Source organism: Pelodiscus sinensis, chromosome 23, assembly GCF_052426305.1.
Source record: "Pelodiscus sinensis isolate ZL-2025 chromosome 23, ASM5242630v1, whole genome shotgun sequence".
NCBI lineage: Eukaryota > Metazoa > Chordata > Testudines > Trionychidae > Pelodiscus > Pelodiscus sinensis.
This window is the reverse complement of record NC_143074.1, coordinates 7,582,693-7,601,443: the sequence shown is the minus strand read 5'-3', so window position 1 is coordinate 7,601,443 and position 18,751 is coordinate 7,582,693. Positions and strand designations below refer to the sequence as shown.

The window sequence follows — 18,751 nt, the reverse complement described above, 5'->3', positions numbered from 1 at the left end:
CAGTCATGCCTGAGGTAAGAGACGCAGCACTTTGGAAACACCTGCAACAAGACTTAGCACATGGAAAATGGGCTCGTTGCAACATGTCAAAGCAGCATGAGCCCAGTTTTATTAGCATCTTTTCCACACCATTCCTCTCTGGAAACACAAAGACGCTAGAGAGTTGACTGCCCCCTCACCAGTGAGTAGTGACACACATTGTGAGAGAAAAGGAACTGAGCCAATGCCAGCACGAACCACGGAGCCTGGGCCCTCCCATGTCACTCACACCTAGCGTCAGTAGAATTATCCCTGAATGGCACCTGGCTGAGATCAGAATCAGGCCTCATTTTGACTAAACAATAGACCTGATTCCCCACGGGAGCCCTTCTGTTTTACACTGGGATCCCGTCACTGATTTCAGCAGGGTTACGCCACAGTCAAGATGGCCTGACTCACAGATTCACCCCCAAAGCCTTCCAGCCAGCTGCAGAGAGAGCAAGATTCCAGTGAGTGACGCATGCCCTGAGAGTTCCACCACCATGGCTATCCTATCGGGGAGCCACATGCTTTGCTGGCCCCGGTTTCTCCCCACGCAGGGGGAGATGCAGTTCTCCGTTTGTTCCAGGCCAAAGCTCCACTGCAGCGCCCCACCTGCTGAACAAAAGGCAAAATGTCCCAAGATCTGTGCCATATTATTTAATAGTGAAATGCTGGACAGTGAGGGTATGTCTACACTACAGCGCTAGTTCGAACTAACTTAGTTCGAATTAGTTAATTCGAACTAAGCTAGTTCGAACTAACGCATCTAGAACTAAAAACTAGTTCGAATTAGCGTTTTGCTAGTTCGAACTAGTAAGTCCACATTGAGTGGACTCTGAACAGGGCTTAAGGATGGCCGGAAGCAGTGCCGGCAGGGCATATAAGGAGGACTTAGAGCATGGAGATGCTGTCTCAGGCTAGCCGAGGGCTGCGCTTAAAGGGTCCCGACCCCCACCCCGGACACACAGTTCTAAGGGGTGCCCCGCTTGCAAAGAAGTTCTGGCTTGGAGTGCCCTGAGTGCCCACACTGGGCACATCACACCACTCGGCCATCAGCCCGGCTGCACTTGCCGCAGGCTGCCATCTGGGGAGAGGGAGTAATTGGGGGGCTGCAGGAGAGCTTCCACCCCCAGAAGCCCGCAGAGCCAGCCCAGTCCTCCCCATCGGGGGCTCGTACCCCATTCCTCCCTCACCTCCTTCCACTTACCCTTCCTTAGCCCCCCTTCTTATTGATGTACAAAATAAAGATAACGTTCCTTCCAACATTGACTCTGTCTTTATTGAAAAAAACTGGGGGAGACTGGGAAAAGGAAGTGGGAGAGGGGAAGAGAAAGGCTGGGAGAGGGGAGGGCAACTAACATGATCAGGGGTTGGGAACAGGTCCCAGATGAAGAAAGGCTACAGAGACTGGGACTGTTCAGCTTAGAAAAGAGGAGACGGAGGGGGGACAGGATAGAGGTCTCTAAAAGCAGGGGTTGGGTGGAGAGGGTGCATTCATAAAAGTTCTTCTTGAGTTCCCATCAAGAAGGACTAGAGGACACCAAAGGAAAGGAATGGGTAGCAGGCTTGAAACTAGTAAGAGAAAGTTGTTGTTGTTGTTGACAAAGCAAATAGTTAACCTGTGGAACTCCTTGCTGCAGGAGGCTGTGAAGGCTAGAACTAGAACAGAGTTTAAAGGGAAGTGAGATAAAGTGATGGAGGTTGGGTCCATGGAGTCCTATTAGCCAGAGGGTAGGAGTGGTGTCCCTGCCCAAAGTTTGTGGAAGGCTGGAGAGGGATGGCACGAGACAAATGGCTTGGTCATTGTCTTCGGTCCATCCCCTCCAGGGTCCCTAGGGTTGGCCGCTGTTGGCAGACAGGCTACTGGGCTAGATGGACCTTTGGTCTGACCCAGTACGGCCATTGTAAGCTCAGGGCTCAGTGTCGGGGGTCTCAGTGGACCCCCTTGATTTTCATGCACACCTGGTCCTGGGTGGCCAGGCTGGCAGCTCTCCTGCCCTAGACGGCCACTTTCCTGTGCCTAGTGCGGAGATCGTGGACGGGGTCCACGATGTCCGCACTAGCCCAGGAAGGTGCCCGCCTCTTGCGGTCCAGGGCAAGCTCCCGGGAGCCGCCAGCCTGGTCCCGGCAAGAGGGGGTGGGCTGGGGGGCATCGGGTGGGTGGCTCTGTGCCGTGCCAGGTGCAGGGTCTGCTAGCTGGGTGCTGGCAGGCTTGCACCTGGCACGGGCACCGTAGCCAGCCCGTGCCCCTTTAAGGGGTCCGGGGCCGGGAGGGGGGCATAGAGTTTCCCTGGTGTTGGCCAGAGTAGCCACCAGGGAAACCTGGGGAGGGCTAGCCTCCCACTAGTTCGAACTAAAGGGCTACACAGCCCTTAGTTCGAACTAGCTAGTTCGAACTAGGCGTTAGTCCTCGTAAAATGAGGTTTACCTAGTTCGAACTAAGCGCTCCGCTAGTTCGATTCAAATTCGAACTAACGGAGCGCTACTGTAGCACCTATTAAAGTTAGTTCGAACTAACGTCCTTTAGTTCGAACTAACTTTGTAGTGTAGACATACCCTGTTTCTGCACATCGACACATCAACTGCCCACGTCACCTCACAGGCTCCCAAAGCACCTTATGGACCCTGGGCCAAATTCAGAGCTGGGTCATGCACTGTTGTGCGAGACAGAGAGCTCTCAGAGCCAGCAGAGATGCTTCCTGCCCCAGTCACACCTCCACTGCCCCAGTATAAGGGGGAGGAGAGGGAGTAGCAAGGCCAGGCAGAGCAGCGCTCTCTTAGGGTCTGGCTACACTAGCTGGTTAGTTCGAGCTAGATAGGGTAATGAGGGCAAGCGGAGTTGCAAATGAAGCCCGGGATTTAAATATCCCAGGCTTCATTTGCATCTTCCCGGGCACTGCCATTTTTAAATCCCCCTTAGTCCAAACTCCGTGCCGGCGGCTATACACAGCACGGAGTAGGTAGTTTGAAGTAGAGATCCTAATTCAAACTACCATTACTCCTCATTCCACGAAATAGCAGTTTGCATGTATCGCCGCTATGAAAGTTAATTCGAACTAACAGCTGTTAGTTTGAATTAACTTTGTAGTGTAGACATACCCAAAGAGTGGACTGAGTCCAGAAAAAGGCTGCCCCCTTACGCAAGCAGCACTACTCTGCTGATGCCTTTCATCCCAGGGCTAACCCTGGTCCCAAGACCTGACCAGCTTGGAACGGCTGTAGCCACGATGGCTGTCAGGCCAGCCTGTCCGTGTGGAACCATCCCAGCTGCACCTGACACCTTAGCTTGCAAGCTCCCCTTACAGGAGGCTGCCGAACAAAGAGCTTAGGGTATGTCTACACTACAAAGTTAATTTGAAATAACAGCTGTTATTTCAAATTAACTACAATAGCGTCTACACGTACAAACCACTATTTTGAAATAAATTCGAAATAGTGGAGCACTTATTTCAAATTTGGTAAACCTCATTCTACGAGGAATAACATCAAATTCGAAATAGCTAATTTGAAATAAGTGCTGTGTAGACACTTATTTCGAATTGGGGGCCTCCAGCCCTTCCCAGTTTCCCCTGGTGGCCACTCTGGGCACAACCAGGAAAACTCCTCTCCTCTCCCCCAGCCCCGGGACCTTTAAAAGGGTACAGTCTGGCCAATGGGCATGTGCAAGAGCCAGGCATGCCAGCAGCCACAGATCCTCAGCCAGTGGCCGCACAATGGCAGAGAGTGGCAGCCAACCATCCCCCACCCAGTTCCCCAGAACCCAGGGGCTAGCCAGGGACCATAGATGGCATGTGCCCTCATGGACTAGTGAGAAGATCATGGACCTCATTGAGGTTTGGGGGGAGGACCCACTGTCCATGATCTCCGCACTAGGCAGAGGAACACAGCCGTCTATGGCCGCATAGCGGCCACCATGGCCAGGAAAGGCCACAGGTGCACCAGGAGCAGGTGCGCCTGAAAGTGAAGGGGTTGTGGCAGCGTACACCAGGGCCATCAGGGGCAGCACCGCAGCAGGGGCTGCCATCTGTCCCTACTTCCCCACCCTCGACCGAATCCTGGGGGGCGGAGCGGTCCACGCCAGCCCAGGAGGCAGCGAGCTGGGACCTGAGGACCCTGACCTGGGTACCACAGAGGGGCCACGACCAGCTGTCCTGGCACCGGAGTCGGCAGGGTCATCCGGGGAGGCCATACCAGGTAAGTGCCATCACTGTTCCCTAACTGAAGGGGGAGGCGGGGAGGGAGACCAGGGACCGCATGCGTGGGCCATGCCTCCCACGGATCACGCAGTCATCTGTGCACGTGCGAGCACGTGCCGTGCCACCCTTGGGCAGGTGGCTCCAGCTGTGTGCCACACGGACCGTGGCCCGATAGGCACACGCATGTGTGAAGAGACCTGACATGCTCCCAACGCCGAGGCAGGACCCAGCAGGACACCCTCCCTTCACATGCCCCCTCTACACAGAGGCAAGGGACATCTCCCCCCTGCCTTGGCCAAACTATACACGGCACAGGGGCATGGATGCAGGCTCGGGGCAGCTCCCACTCCTGGGCAGAGCCGGACATGACGCCCATGGCCTCTGTGCAAGCACATCGGCTGTGACGGTGCAGGGCATGGTCACCCTCACCTCACCGGGGGAGGGGGGGGCTGGGCATCATCCACTGTGTCCCCAGGGAGAACTGACCACTTTTCTTTTTTCTCTACAGCCGTACCAGCTGCTTGTGCAGGGTGCACCACCCCGCCCGGGACATGCTCCCGCACCTGCACCCTCAGCAGGACCACCACCACGCGGCATGGGTACAGAGAGCAGCACCTGCAGGCCCTGTGAGCCCAGACCCGGATAATGGAGCAGCGGGCGCAGGACGACCGGGAGTTCCAGTGGGAGCTGCTTGCTCAGGGTCGTGCCATCTGTCACCATCTCCAGGCCCTGGTGCAGAGCATGCTGCCTCGTGCCGGTCCTGCGCCTGCTGCTCCCCCAGCTCCTGCTCCTCCTCCCACTCTTTCTTCCCCTCCCACTTCTTCCTCCTCAACCTCCACACCCTGTTCCTCAATCTCCACACCCCCCACCTCAACCTCCACACCCTCCTCCCCATCCCCCCGGGGACGCCGAGGCCACCTCCCCCGCCATGCTGGGAGGCGGTTGGCCCAGCGAGACCCCCACCCCTGAGTGCTGAGCTTCCCCTCCCCCTTATTCCCCTTGCTTCCCCCTTCCAGCTCCCTCCTCCAAGTTTTTCTCCTCCCCCTCCTACCCTCTCTCCTCCCCTCCCACCTCCTTTGCCAAGTCTCCTCAGAGGTTCATCTCCCCCACCCCCCCAGTTGTGTTAAATAAAGACAGTTTCTATTTTTGAAAACACGTGTATTTTGTTTGACATCAGGAGGGGGGGTAGAGAAGGGTAAGTGGAAGAACGAGAGGGAGGAATGGGGCACAAGACCCCAGTGGGGCAGACCGGTGAGACTGTTAGCGCTCCTCAGGGTGGAAGCTCTCGCAGGGCCCCCTGGATCCTGACAGCCCCTCGATGGTCCTCCCAGATGGCAGCCTGCAGCCAGTGCAGCCAGGCTGCCGGCAACGTGTCCACGTGACGCAGCACAATCCCCAGGGGCAGGTCTGGTTCCATGTTGCAGAGTGCCGTGACGTCCCGAGTGAGGGCGAGCAGAGCACTCTGAGACAAAAATACTTTTCTGTCCCTCAGCAAGCCACGAAACCTTAGAACTGTCTGTCCGAGATGGGGGGGTCGGGTCACTTTAAGCACAGACATCGGATAGCCTGAGGCAGCAGCCCCACACACTAAGTCTGACCCCAATGCCCTGCCGGCGCTGGTTCCGACCAGCCTTACCTTCAATTCAGGGTCCACTCAATGTGGACACGCTATTTCAAATTAGAAAAACACTCTTTCGAATTAGTTTTTGTGTTTAGATGCGTTATTTCAAATTAGCTTAATTCGAATTAACTAATTTGAAATAAGTTAATTCGAACTAGCGCTGTAGTGTAGACATACCCTTAGTGTTTCGCTGGTGCTCCCACCCAGGAGAATTAAATTCCTCCAGCTCCAAATGATTCTTTGTGTGAAACAACTCCTGGAGCCCCAGCTCCTGAGCCCAAGCCTTCCGTCAGGGCCAAGCCGAGAGCAAGGACCAGGGAAGCACAATCATAGTTTGTTCCATTCGTTTCAGCCCTTCCTTAGGTCCTATGTTTTGTCATCTAGCAAGGCTGTCCTCAGCTGCCTCCAGAAGAGGTGCCGGCTTATTTCCTGGTCCCTCCACTCGAGGTAGGTGTTCCTCCGCAGGTAGCGGGACAGCCCCAGTTTGCGTCGCAGCAGCACCTTATCCACTTCCTCCAGGACAATCATGATGAGACTGGCTTTGCCGTCTACAAACTGCCAGGACTGGGCGATCTCCAACTCAAAGCTGCACCACTTGCTCTCCATGAAGTGGTTGGAAATGACAGCGATGACTCTCCTGCTGCTTAGGAACCCTTCCTGGATGATGTTGGTAGTGATGGGCACCCCTGGAATGAAGTCCCGGTAGTGGAGGCAGAGTTGAAAGGGGGGCATGCCCCCCTCCAACTTCTCAGCCAGCTCCTTTCTCACCCACTCAATGTCCTTGCTGGAGTGGATGACAAAGGCATCGTAGGTGTCGTTCCTGTCCGTGTAGCGCCTGCACCCGCTGTGCAGCACCAGCCCATAATAGAGGAGGAAGTAGTACTTGTAAATGAGGATCACGAACAGAATGCCAGCAAAGGGCACGCTCACCGACATGACCCACTCAACGGGGCTGAGATGGCAGGAGGAGAGGTCGAAGCTCAGCACACTCATATTCTGCATGTGCACAGGGTTGTTGCAGACCATCAGCTGGGTGCTCTTGAGCAGCTCCCCATGCTCCTTGGCCCATTTCAGGAAGCTCAGGTGGTTACAGGAGCAGTCAAACAGGTTGTAAGAGAGGTCCAGGTGGACCAAGCAGCTCGGCAGGCTCTCCATAGCCTTTTCGGTCAAGACAGTCAGCTGGTTGCTGCTAAAGTCCAGGACAGTGAGGGCCTGAAGAGGCTTGTAGGCCAGGGGGTCAAAGGCCAGCAGCTTGTTGTGGCTGATATTTAGCTCTTGCAATTTAGTAAGGGACTTGAATGTGCTCGGAGACACCTGCGTCAACTTACAGCTGGAAACGTCCAGGGTGAGCAGCTGGGTCAGGTTCATGAGGCTGTTGCCCAGATTGTTGTCCTGAAAGGAATTGCCAGCCATCTTGAGCACTTGCAGGGACTTTAAGCCACTGAACGTACACTGGGACGCAATGTGAGAGCTGGTGTAGGAAATATCAAGGTAGATGAGTTTCCCAAGACAGTGAAAGACAGGGAATCTGCCAAAATCATTCAGCTTTGAATGGCGGAAGTCCAGAGACACCAGCTCAGTGATATTCAGGCCTCCGGTCACGCTGATGATGGAGTTGAAGCTCAGGTTTAAGTGCTTCAACTTTGGGACCCGCTTCAGGTATGAGTCGCAGCACTGAATGAAACTGAGCCGGTTCACACTCAGATCTAGGACCTCCAGGTTAGGCAGATCCTTAAACTTCTCCCGGAAGCCAGTGAGGTATTTGCTATTGGTGATCCGAAGCACTCTCAGCTCTTTGAAGGAGGACAACTTCTTGGCAGGCACCTCAATAAACTTGCAGGTGTTGAATTCCAGCTGGTGTATTCTGGACGCAGTTGGGACCGCTGACACCTGATTGAGGTAGAGATCCACCAGCCGAATAGTGGAGGCATTGACCAGGCAATCAAAGAGAGTGTCGGTACAATTATCAAACCTCTGGAAGCTAATGAACACAAACTCCTGTAGCTGCACCTGACACAGTCCATCCAGGAGCCCATTACTAAAGTCCTCCACTCTCCCTATGTTCCTGAACTCCCCAAGCACTAGTCTGTTGACCTGCAAGCCAGCAAGGCCTTGGATGCAAGCCTTCATAAGACCAGTGTTCTCAAAACAAGCCCTCAGAGATAGCTCATGAAGAAGAATCCCCTCAAAGGAGCCCGGCTGAATATATTTTATATCATTGAGTGAAAGGACTAATGTTAGGTTGTGCTTCTTCTCTCCCTGTAAAGCAGCCAGGTCTCCTGTGGAGATAGATGAGATCCTGTTGGACTTCAGACTCAGGAACCGGAGAAGAGACAAGTGGGAGAAATACCCGGGGAGCTTCAAAGAGTCCACTTGGTTGTTGGCCACATTCAGCTCCTGCAGAGTATGTAAATGTCCAATGGGCAGGTCAGCTAGTGAGGATATGTCGTCTTCCACAGCTATCAGCCTTTGCAGGGATGCCAAACCATAGAAGGCTGTTGGACCCAGGTGCTGGAGGGGATTTGCAGTCAGAATCAAGGTGAGCAGCTTATGCAGATCCTTAAAAGCATAATCTTCAATTGTCTGGATGTGACATCTGGTATGCAAGAAAAGAGAACAATATACATGAAGCATTCTCACTTCTGTCACACACCCGCACGTACACACGGGTAAAGCGTTACTGCACTGGGAAAAGACATAGTGTCTTTTATGCCAGGTGCACTTGGATGCACAGCATTACCAAGGTAGGCAGCTTTGCAGACACAGAATTATCAAACCGAGGGCAATATTATCACACCAGATCTATGTGTGAACACAGTGTTATCACCCAGAGATGCAGACCTGCCCAATCAGGCAAAAAGAAATCAGCTTAGTGGAAAGGAAATGAAGGCTGACACAGAGAACATGTCTCTTGCATCTCCTCTGCCCTGCCTGAATCTGGAATTAAATCTGAAAGCAAGGGATTTACAGAGCTGTCTACAGGCAGGCTTCTTTTAGCACCTCACAGTCCTAATCAAAAGCACCCGTTAACTTCTAGGGTTTCCTTACCACCAAAAGGCTTTAAAACAGAAGCTGAGATTTTACCAGGCACCTAGGGGAGCCAGATATCTCATTCCATTTCAGTTTCATGGGAACTGGACCAATTTCCTCAGGCCACTTTGACAATCTCAGCCTTCGTTTCTGGAATGAAAGGAAACCTTAAACTCGGAGGAGTACAGAGTTACCAAAAATAACAGGAAAATGATGTAACTACATCGTGGTGTGGATTTTCTGTATATAACTGAATCTGCTTGGGACTGTCTGCAGTATTTGAACCCAGAAGTCTAAAAGCATCAGCCTCTCTTGCTGAAACTAGCAGACTAAAAACACCACAGTGGGAAGCAATAGTAGACTTGTACACCCCTTGAGTGATTCAGACACAAAATGTGGAAAAAAACCCACATTCTTGTGGTCTAGTGGGATTCAAGCCCCATGGTGGGTTCCCATTGATAACAACAGCATCTAGTTCTCCTATAGTGCTTTTCATCCATAGATATCAAAGCACTTTAGAAAGGAGATCATTATCCCCATTTTACAGATGGGGAAACTGAGGTGCAAAGCAGTGATGTGCTTTGTATTAGCTCATCCAATAGAGCACTGGCAAAGCAAGAAATAGAACCGTTTCCTGAGTCCTAGTCCAGTGCTCTGTCCACTGGGCCAACTGCCCCATCACCAAATCTCCTCTGTAACCCATACGCTCTATGACCAATCCCACTTAATTGAACAGCCAGTTTTAAGCCCTGGCTCTTCAGCACCACACACAGGAACCTTTACCATATGGCCTGAAGGTCTCAGGTCTTGATTGAGCAGTCCATCCCTATTCAACAACAGTAAACCCAGGCTTAAGTGCTTTGCCAAAGGGGGGGTGTAGTTACACATCTGCTCAAACACCTGGGGTATGTCTACACTACAAAGTTAATTCGAACTAACAGACGTTAGTTCGAATTAACTTTGATAGGCGCTACACTAGCAAACCGCTAGTTCAAACTTAATTTGAACTAGCGGAGCGCTTAATTCAAACTAGGTAAACCTCATTCTACGAGGACTAACGCCTAGTTCGAATTAAGTAGTTCGAATTAAGGGCGGTGTAGCCACTTAATTCGAACTAGTGAGAGGCTAGCCCTTCCCAGCTTTCCCTGGTGGCCACTCTGGGCACCACCAGGGAAAGTCTTCTGCCCGCCTCCCAGCCCTGGAGCCCTTAAAGCTGCCAGCCTGGCCACCCAGGAGCAGGTTTGCATGAAAATCAAGGTGGTCCACTGAGACCCCCGACCCTGAGCCCTGAGCTTAGAATGGCCGTACTGGGTCAGACCAAAGGTCCATCTAGCCCCGTAGCCTGCCTTCCGACAGCGGCCAACACTAGGTGCCCTGGAGGGGATGGACCGAAGACAATGACCAAGCCATTTGTCTCATGCCATCCATCTCCAGCCTTCCACAAACAGAGACCAGGGATACCATTTATACACCCTGGCTAATAGCACTCCATGGACCCAACCTCCATCACTTTATCTCACTTCTCTTTAAACTCTGTTCTAGTTCTAGCCTTCACAGCCTCCTGCAGCAAGGAGTTCTACAGGCTGACTAATTACTTTGTGAAGAAGAACTTTCTATTACTAGTTTGAAGCCTGCTACCCATTCCTTTCCTTTGGTGTCCTCTAGTCCTTCTATTATGGGAACTAATGGAGAACTTTTCTTTATGCTCCCTCTCCACACCACTCATGCATTTATAGACCTCTATCCTATCCCCCCCCCAGTCTCCTCTTTTCTAAGCTGAGAAGTCCAAGTCTCTTTAGCCTCCCTTCATATGGGACCTGTTCCAAACCCCTGATCATTTTAGTTGCCCTCCCCTCTCCCACCTCCTTTTCCCAGTCTCCCTGAGTTTTGTTCAACAAAGAGAGTTTCTATTTTTGATCGCACGTGTCCTTTATTTTGTACATCAGGAAGGGGGGCTATGGAAAGTAAGTGGAAGGAGGTGAGGGAGGAATGGGGTACGAGCCCCCGATGGGGAGGACTGGGGTGGCTCTGAGGGCTCCTCGGGGTGGAAGCTCTCCTGCAGCCCCCCCGATTCACCCCCCTCCCCAGGGTATGTCTACACTACCCCCCTCGTTCGAACTAGGGGGGGTAATGTAGTCATACGGAGTTGCAAATGAAGCCCGGGATTTGAATTTCCCGGGCTTCATTTGCATAAAGCCGGCTGGCGCCATTTTTAAATGCCGGCTAGGTCGGACCCCGTGCCGTGTGGCTACACGCGGCACGGACTAGCTAGTTCGGATTAGGCTTCCTAATCCGAACTAGCTGTACACCTCGTTCCACGCGGCACGGTGTCCGACCTAGCCGGCATTTAAAAATGGTGCCGGCCGGCTTTATGCAAATGAAGCCCGGGAAATTCAAATCCCGGGCTTCATTTTCAACTCCGTATGACTACATTACCACCCCTAGTTCGAACTAGGGGGGTAGTGTAGACATACCCCCGGATGGCAGCCTGCAGCAAGTGCAGCCGGGCTGATGGCCGAGTGCTGTGATGTGTCTAGATGCACTAGGTCTAATTAGCTTAGTTCGAATTATCTAATTTGAATTAAGTTAGTTCGAATTAGTGCTGTAGTGTAGACATACCCCTGGACCCAGGTTTAGAGTCTTAGGGTATGTCTATACTACCACGCTAGTTCGAACTAGGGTGGTAATGTAGGCAACTGGAGTTGCAAATGAAGCCCGGGATTTGAATGTCCTGGGCTTCATTTGCATCTCGCTGGGCGCCGCCATTTTAAATGTCCGCTAGTGCGGACTCCGTGCCACGCGGCTCGGAGTCCGCTCTGGTGGACATTTAGAAATGGCGGCGCCCGGTGAGATGCAAATGAAGCCCAGGAAATTCAAATCCCGGGCTTCATTTGCAACTCCGGTTGCCTACATTACCACCCTGGTTCGAACTAGGGTGGTAGTGTAGACATACCCTTAGTCCTTTAGTTCCTGCAGCAGAGACTTATCAGGAGTCGGTTACATGTATTTTAGTCATCAGTGAAATCTGAGAGCTGATGGCTAGTCTAAGGGTATGTCTACACTACAGCATTATTTCGAAATATCTTATTTCAAAATATTTAATTCGAAATAAGTTATTTCAAAATAATGCGTCTACACACAAAATGCATTTCGAAATAGCATCCACACTGAGTGGATGCTGAATCACATTTAAGGCTGGCCAGAACCAGGTGTGGCAGGGCATCAATTCAGGAGTTACGATGTTTGGCTGCTGCCTGAGGTTATCTGAGGCCTGTGCTTAAAGGGACGCCTCCTGGATAGCCAGTTCTCAGCTTTCCCTGCTTGCTTGCCTTCCTCGATGAGGGACAGCAAAGCATTTTGTCTCTGTGTGCTCTGGTTACCCTCACTCGGGACATCACATCACTCTGCAACATGGAGCCAGAGCTGCCCCTGGGCACGATGGTGCTTCTCGTGGATGTGTTGCTGTGAGCCTGGCTGCACTTTCTGCAGGCTGCCATGTGGGAGGTCCATCGGGGGACTGTCTGTATCCAGGAGGCCCTGAGGGAGAGCTTCCACCCTGAGGAGAACTAAGAGCCTCCCTGGTCTGACCCACTGGAGGCTTGTGCCTCATTCCTCCCTCACGTCCTTCCACTTACCCCTCCCCAAACCCCCTTCCTGATGTCAAATAAAATACATGTATTTTCATGAACACAAACTCTTTTTATTTAACAAAACTGGGGGGAGGGGAGGAATGAAACTCTGGTGAGACTGGGGAAAGGAGGTGGGAGAGGGGAAGAGAGAGGCGAGGAGAGGAGAGGGAGAAACGTGGAAGGAAGGAGCTGGAAGGGGGAAGCGGGAGGGGAAGTTAAGGGCTCAGGGGTGGAGGTCTTGCTGGACCAACTTGATTTTCATGCAAATCTGCTCCTGGGTTCGCATGTGGCCTTTGGTGGCCAGGCTGGCAGCTATCCTGCCATAGACGGCCGCATTCCTCCGTCAAGTGCAGAGATCTTGGATGTTGGGGGCATCCCCCCCAAACCTGAATAAGGTCCATGATCTCCACCCTGGACCAGGAAGGCGCCTGCCTTCTCCAGGCCCTGGCAGGCTCCTGGGAGCTGGCAGACTGCTCCTGGGGAGTGGTGGAGGGCTGGCTGCCAGTGGCTTGCTGGCTCATGTTTTGAGGCCACTGGGTCAGGGGCAGTGACTGCTGGCTCTGGGCTGGCAGGCTTGGAGCTGGCACAGGCACTGTGGCCAGAGTCTACCCCTTTCAGGGCTCCGGGGTGGGGGGAGGGAGAGGAGTGTTCTTGGTTGAGGGCAGAGAGCCACCAGGGCACCCTGGGAAGGCTGGAGGCCCCTTATTTTGATATAAGTGTCTACACAGCACTTATTTCAAAATAGCTACTTCGAATTTGGCGTTATTCCTTGTGGAATGAGGTTTACCAACTTCAAAATAAGCGCTCCACTATTTTGAATTAATTTTGAAATAGTGGTTTGGCTGTGTAGATGCTAGTAAAGTTATTCAAAATAACGGCTGTTATTTTGAAATAACTTTGCTGTGTAGACATACCCTAAAGAAAACTGTCCCTAGAACAATATAGAACACAGCTTCAGCTCCTAGATTTTGCTGGTGGCAGGGATAGTGCAGCACAATTTCTCAGCTCCCATTGGCCAGTTTCTGGCCAATAGAAGTTGAGAGATTTTGCTGAGGACAGGACGCGTCTCCCTCCCTGCAGCATATAGCATCACAAGCACAGCCAGCGGTTTGGGGCTGCTTGCTGGGAATTGCTTAGGTGAGCACCTCCTGGCCAGATGCTGCCTCTGGCACCCTCCCCCTCCCACATCCCAACTCCCTCCCAGACTCTGCCCCTCCCTCCTATACCCCTCCAGACCCCAAAGCCTCTCCATAGAAAGGTGTGGCCCTTGACCACTTACCAAAATCTTGGAGTGGTCCCCTCATCAAAAATTACTGCCCACCCCTGGGCTAGACTGTGGGTCAGTTGGTGAGTACATTTCCAGAAGGGTGGAACTTACATCCCCCTGATAGACGTAGCAATGGGCATGTGCATTATCAGCGTAGACCAGCCCTGCAACTGCTCATTGGGCTGGAGACAGATACGCACAGCAACCAGCTGTCTGAGGCTACGGCAGAGATTTTCCACAAAAACTTCTTGTACAAAAGCATGTCTACACTACAAAAGCGTATCGCAAAAGTGATGTGCTTTTGCGCAAAAGAGCATCCACACTGCATGGACGCTCTTGTTCAAGAAAGCTCGGATTGCCCTTAACAGAATGGCTATCAGAGCAACTGTGCTTTTTCTGATAGGCTCTTTTTGCACAAGGAACCCCTGTTGAGTGTCCACACACGCCTTTTTGTGGAAGAACTCTTACGCAAAAAGGAGTTATTCCTTGTAGAAAGAGGTATGCCTCCACCACAAACAGCCCTCTGTTCTGCCATTCTACTGTACATTTTCTTGTGCAAAAACGCACTTGAGGTGTGGACGTTCCGTGGGTTTTTGCACAAAAATGGCTGGTTTTGTGCAAAATCCTTGTAGTGTAGACGTAGTAGAAGGGAGTAGCCTTGGTGAGCACAGCAGTATTCAGCCATTGCTCAAACACAGCATTGGGATTCTCTTATACTCAGGGCAGAATTCATCCCAGAGCAGTTGTGACGTAGTGGGGGTACCTTGCTGGTTGCTATGCTGGGGCTGTGGGTGACCCCCACTGGCTGCTGTCTGTAGCACAGCCCAGCAGGACAGGGGATGAGTCACTAGGCAATGGTCTCTCAACCTGTCCGACCAGCTACCCCACAGGGAGAGAAACAAAGGAAGGTGGAATGCCGCCCCTGGCTGGGGGGCAGGGCTGGAAGTCAGGGTATGTCTACACTACCACGCTAGTTCGAACTAGGGGGGTAATGTAGGCAACCGGAGTTGCAAATGAAGCCCGGGATTTGAATTTCCCGGGCTTCATTTGCATAAAGCCGGCCGCCGCCATTTTTAAATGCTGGCTAGGTTGGACCCCGTGCCGCGCGGCTACACGCAGCACGGACTAGGTAGTTTGGACTAGGAAGCCTAATCCGAACTAGCTAGTCCGTGCCACGTGTAGCCGCGCAGCACGGGGTCCAACCTAGCCGGCATTTAAAAATGGCGCCGGCCGGCTTTATGCAAATGAAGCCCGGGAAATTCAAATCCCGGGCTTCATTTGCAACTCTGTATGACTACATTACCCCCCCTAGTTCAAACTAGGGGAGTAGTGTAGACATACCCTGACCGTGCAAGAGAACTAGTGGAGCAGAATGCACCTAGGGAGCAGAGCCATCTAGTAAGAAGATGCCACCTTCTACACGGGCAACTTCAACTTTTTAGAGCAGGACCAGCTCCTGCCGGGGCATCCACCAGAAATGAACACAAGTGAAATGAGTTGAACGTCTCAGCCAACGGACCGGACCGACACAAGTGCAGGAATGCACCTTATAACAACAGCACAGTGATAGCACCAGGCATGCGCCTAAACCAGGGCTGGGAACCTTGTTGGAGGGGGGCCACTGACCCACAGAAAAATCAGTTGGGGGCTGCACACAAATGAGAAACAAACAAACCAAAACCTCCAACCCCTCACTAACGTGGCCCCGACTGAGAAGGGGAAAGACCCTCCCCACATTCCTCCTTGCACACCGGAGCCTGGGGGGCTCGGCCTCGTAGATGCTGTGAGCCCCAGCCCCAGGGGGAAAGGAGGGATTGGAAGATGGCTGGAGCAGACTCCCCAATGCTCAAGGGAGCTCAGAGCCTTGGGGGCTGGATCCAGGCAAGTCAGGGGGGCACATCTGGCACCTGGGCCTTAGGTTGCCCACCCCTGGCCTAAACAATGGTGCAGGATTAGCACCCTTGTTAGCCAGTCCCACCCTTTGAGCCACAGGGACACAAGAGCGAAGTGGGTAACAGTGTCTGTCCCTAAGTCAGTGCATTGGCTAGTATGAAACAAGATAAATAAATGTGCCCAAAAGCCTTGTCTGCAGCCACTGGGACAGCACTAATGAGAAAGGTTCCATACCTAGTGAGGTCCAGCAACCTCAGTTCAGGCACTTCGGAGAAATAATTTGAGGTCAGTGACACCAGTGGGTTGAAGCTGAGATCCAAGTTCTCGGTGGAAGGTGGGATTTCAGCTGGTACTCCAGAGAGGTTCAGATCCATGCATCTGTAAGTTATGTTGGGGATCACCTGCAACATGCACAGAACCAATCCACAGATCAATGTCCAGATTCCACAGAGCTCTGGACAGTTAAACCATCAGAAAACTATAAAGTACAGGCTAAATCTCTCTGTAAGAGACAGCTTCTCTGGGCCACAGTGAACAACAGGGAGCAGCGTCGTGCAGAGTCCAAACATCTGTGTCTCTTCCTGTAATAGAATTTCTGCTTCCCAATCCAATAGCCAATATAATTACCAGTGTAATCAGGTGCAAGTCCACTGGGCTCATGCCTACTTATACCATTGGTGAACCTGGAGCAGAGCTTTTAAAGACCAGATTCGTTGTGATAATGGAAATACACCAAGGATCAGGTATACTGTCAGACAGTAACCATCCAAAATCAGCATTAAACTGAATTTTTAGAGAACATTTAACTTTTTTGGTAGAGAACTCTCATTTCTATATACAGGTGACAGCTGGAATCAACCAACTCAGCAATGAGTAACTGACCAGAGGCTGTAAAAATAACTGTGCAATATATTAGAGTAAAACCTAAAACATCACAGCTTACAGTAGGAATACGACAGGGGCTGGTCTATTCCATCGTTAGGTTAATCCCAGACATCTTACATCAACATAACTGTGGAAGTGTCCACACTTAAATTTCACTGCTGCCAACTTATCTGCCCTGCAGTACCAGCTTAACAACTCCAACTTCACAAGCAGCGTAGTGTCAATGTTGATGGAGTTAGGTCGACAGAGATCAGTGTAGACAGGGCCATCCTTAGGGGGTGCAGGGCTTTGGACAACCCCCCCAAATATGCCCCACACCAAGCCCCAGCCCCAACCTGCCTCTTCCAACCCATACTCCACCCCATGCCACCCCCACTCCACCCCTTCCCCCAAGCTCGTCCCCCAAGCAATGCAGCCTAGCAGACTAGAGAGGGGCCAGGCACCGGCAGCAGGGTTCAGACCTGCTCCTGCACTCATTGGCCCCAGCTGAAAGAGGAGCAACCCAGCGCCAGCTGGCTCTGCTTGGCCAGTTCCCAGCCATGTTGCTCCATTTCCACTGCTGGTGAGTGCAGGGCAAGGTCGCACACCTTTCCCCAAGCTCCTCCCCCTGTGAGGTCGCTTGTCGTCCTGCCACTGCTGGTGAGTGCAGAGCAGGACCAACCCTGCTGCTAGTGCTACGTACTCCCCACTAGTCCCCTGGGCTTCCCAAAGCACAGGGCCTGAGACAGTTGCCCCAAATTGTCCAATGGATGGAATGGCTCTGAGTGCAGAACTGCATTGCTTACCCTCACTGTGACTGGCTTTCAGCAGTCACCCTGTGGTGCCCTATGCTCGCTGTACAATTGATACCAGCACCCCTGGGAAGGACATACACTGCTGACACCAAAAGCAGAGAGCAGACATGCATAAGCAATGTAATTATCGTGGCAGCTGGATCGATGTAATATTGTGGGATTGATGTGGCCTGAATCGGTTGCTGAAGGAGAAAGGGATCCATTGGCAGTCCTGTGGCTAGTAAATGCACCTCAGCAATACCAAGAGAAATTGGTCAAAACTAACCGATCGGTTATTTTTCTGATGCTGGGAGTTGGTTTGGGCTGGGTTCTTCATCGTGCCATGTGCGTTCTGAAAAGCTGCGCAATTCTGCTGACAAAAAATAACTCACCCCACAAGACGAGCACCCAGCATATCAAATACACAGATCTCATGGGGTGGGGAAATCTGCCCTGGAGAAAGAAAAGGATTTGGTTATTTAGAGATCACTTACCTCCACACAGGGGTTGAAGCTGCAGGCCATCAACTGCGACAGGAAAAGGATGGCAGAAGACAGCACTAAGCAGGTTGGAAAGGAGAGAGCTCCTCTCCCAAGCATCTTCAGGAGCTGACCATTCAGTGGAAAGAACCATGAGTGAAAAAGAAAGCGAGGGACAGCTCCTTAAGGACTGTAGCGCACCCCACCATCAGTGCCCCAAGCCTGTTCCCAACAGCAGGGGGAGGAGGGGGAAGTGAAATTGAAAACGAGTGGGCTCACTCTTCCGTTCAGTTGCTTGTAAAGAAGAGGAAGTTACGGGCAAGCATGACCTCGTGGGCAAGAAGACCAGAGATGACTGCGTACTGTCAGACCAATCATTTGAACATGCAGCAAAAAGGGAACCTTCCTGTAAACCCGTCCCCCCTCCCGGAACACAGGTCCTGGGAGAGAAAGGCAGTCCATCCCACACACTACACATCTGACAGCACTAGGTGCATCCAGTATTGGCACGGGGTTTCCAGACTGGAGAAGTAGGCGGGCCACACACAATGCTCCCAACTCAAGCAGAGCAGAGGTCTGCCAGAAATGAGCGTGGTGCAGACACATGCAGGAAGCAAACCAATCTGGGTGGAGCTGGGAAGTGGCCCCATCCCCAGGAGACAGCTGGTATGGAGCCGTCATCTTGCTGGGATCACTCTGAGGGCACGAAGCATTTGGGCACATACTTTGTTAAGCACAGCTCCTTGTTCTGATGTAGGTTTGGCTCGGGACCAAGTAACAGACAGGGCGAACCTGTCTGAGCTGCACACACAGAGTGGAGAAAAGGTTTAATGCACAAGCAGGATGAAGGAAGACGTGGCTTTTGTATGTGCTGTTGGGTAATTTGAGGGCTATTCATCTCATGTTCTCTGTCCCCGATTCTCCCAGTCCTGGACAGCCCTAGGCTATGTCTACACT

General features: G+C 52.2%; 1 protein-coding gene across 1 annotated transcript; it reads right to left on the bottom strand.

Annotated features, from left to right (window-relative positions):
* Positions 1 to 5,358: 5,358 nt before the first annotated feature.
* On the bottom strand, positions 5,359 to 17,952 carry TLR4 (toll like receptor 4). Its single transcript, NM_001286933.1, is given in 3 exon segments — positions 5,359 to 8,434; positions 15,892 to 16,058; positions 17,810 to 17,952. Coding segments are annotated over 3 exon segments (2,502 nt in total). The 5' UTR covers positions 17,915 to 17,952; the 3' UTR covers positions 5,359 to 6,204.
* Between the last annotated feature and the right edge of the window lie 799 nt (positions 17,953 to 18,751).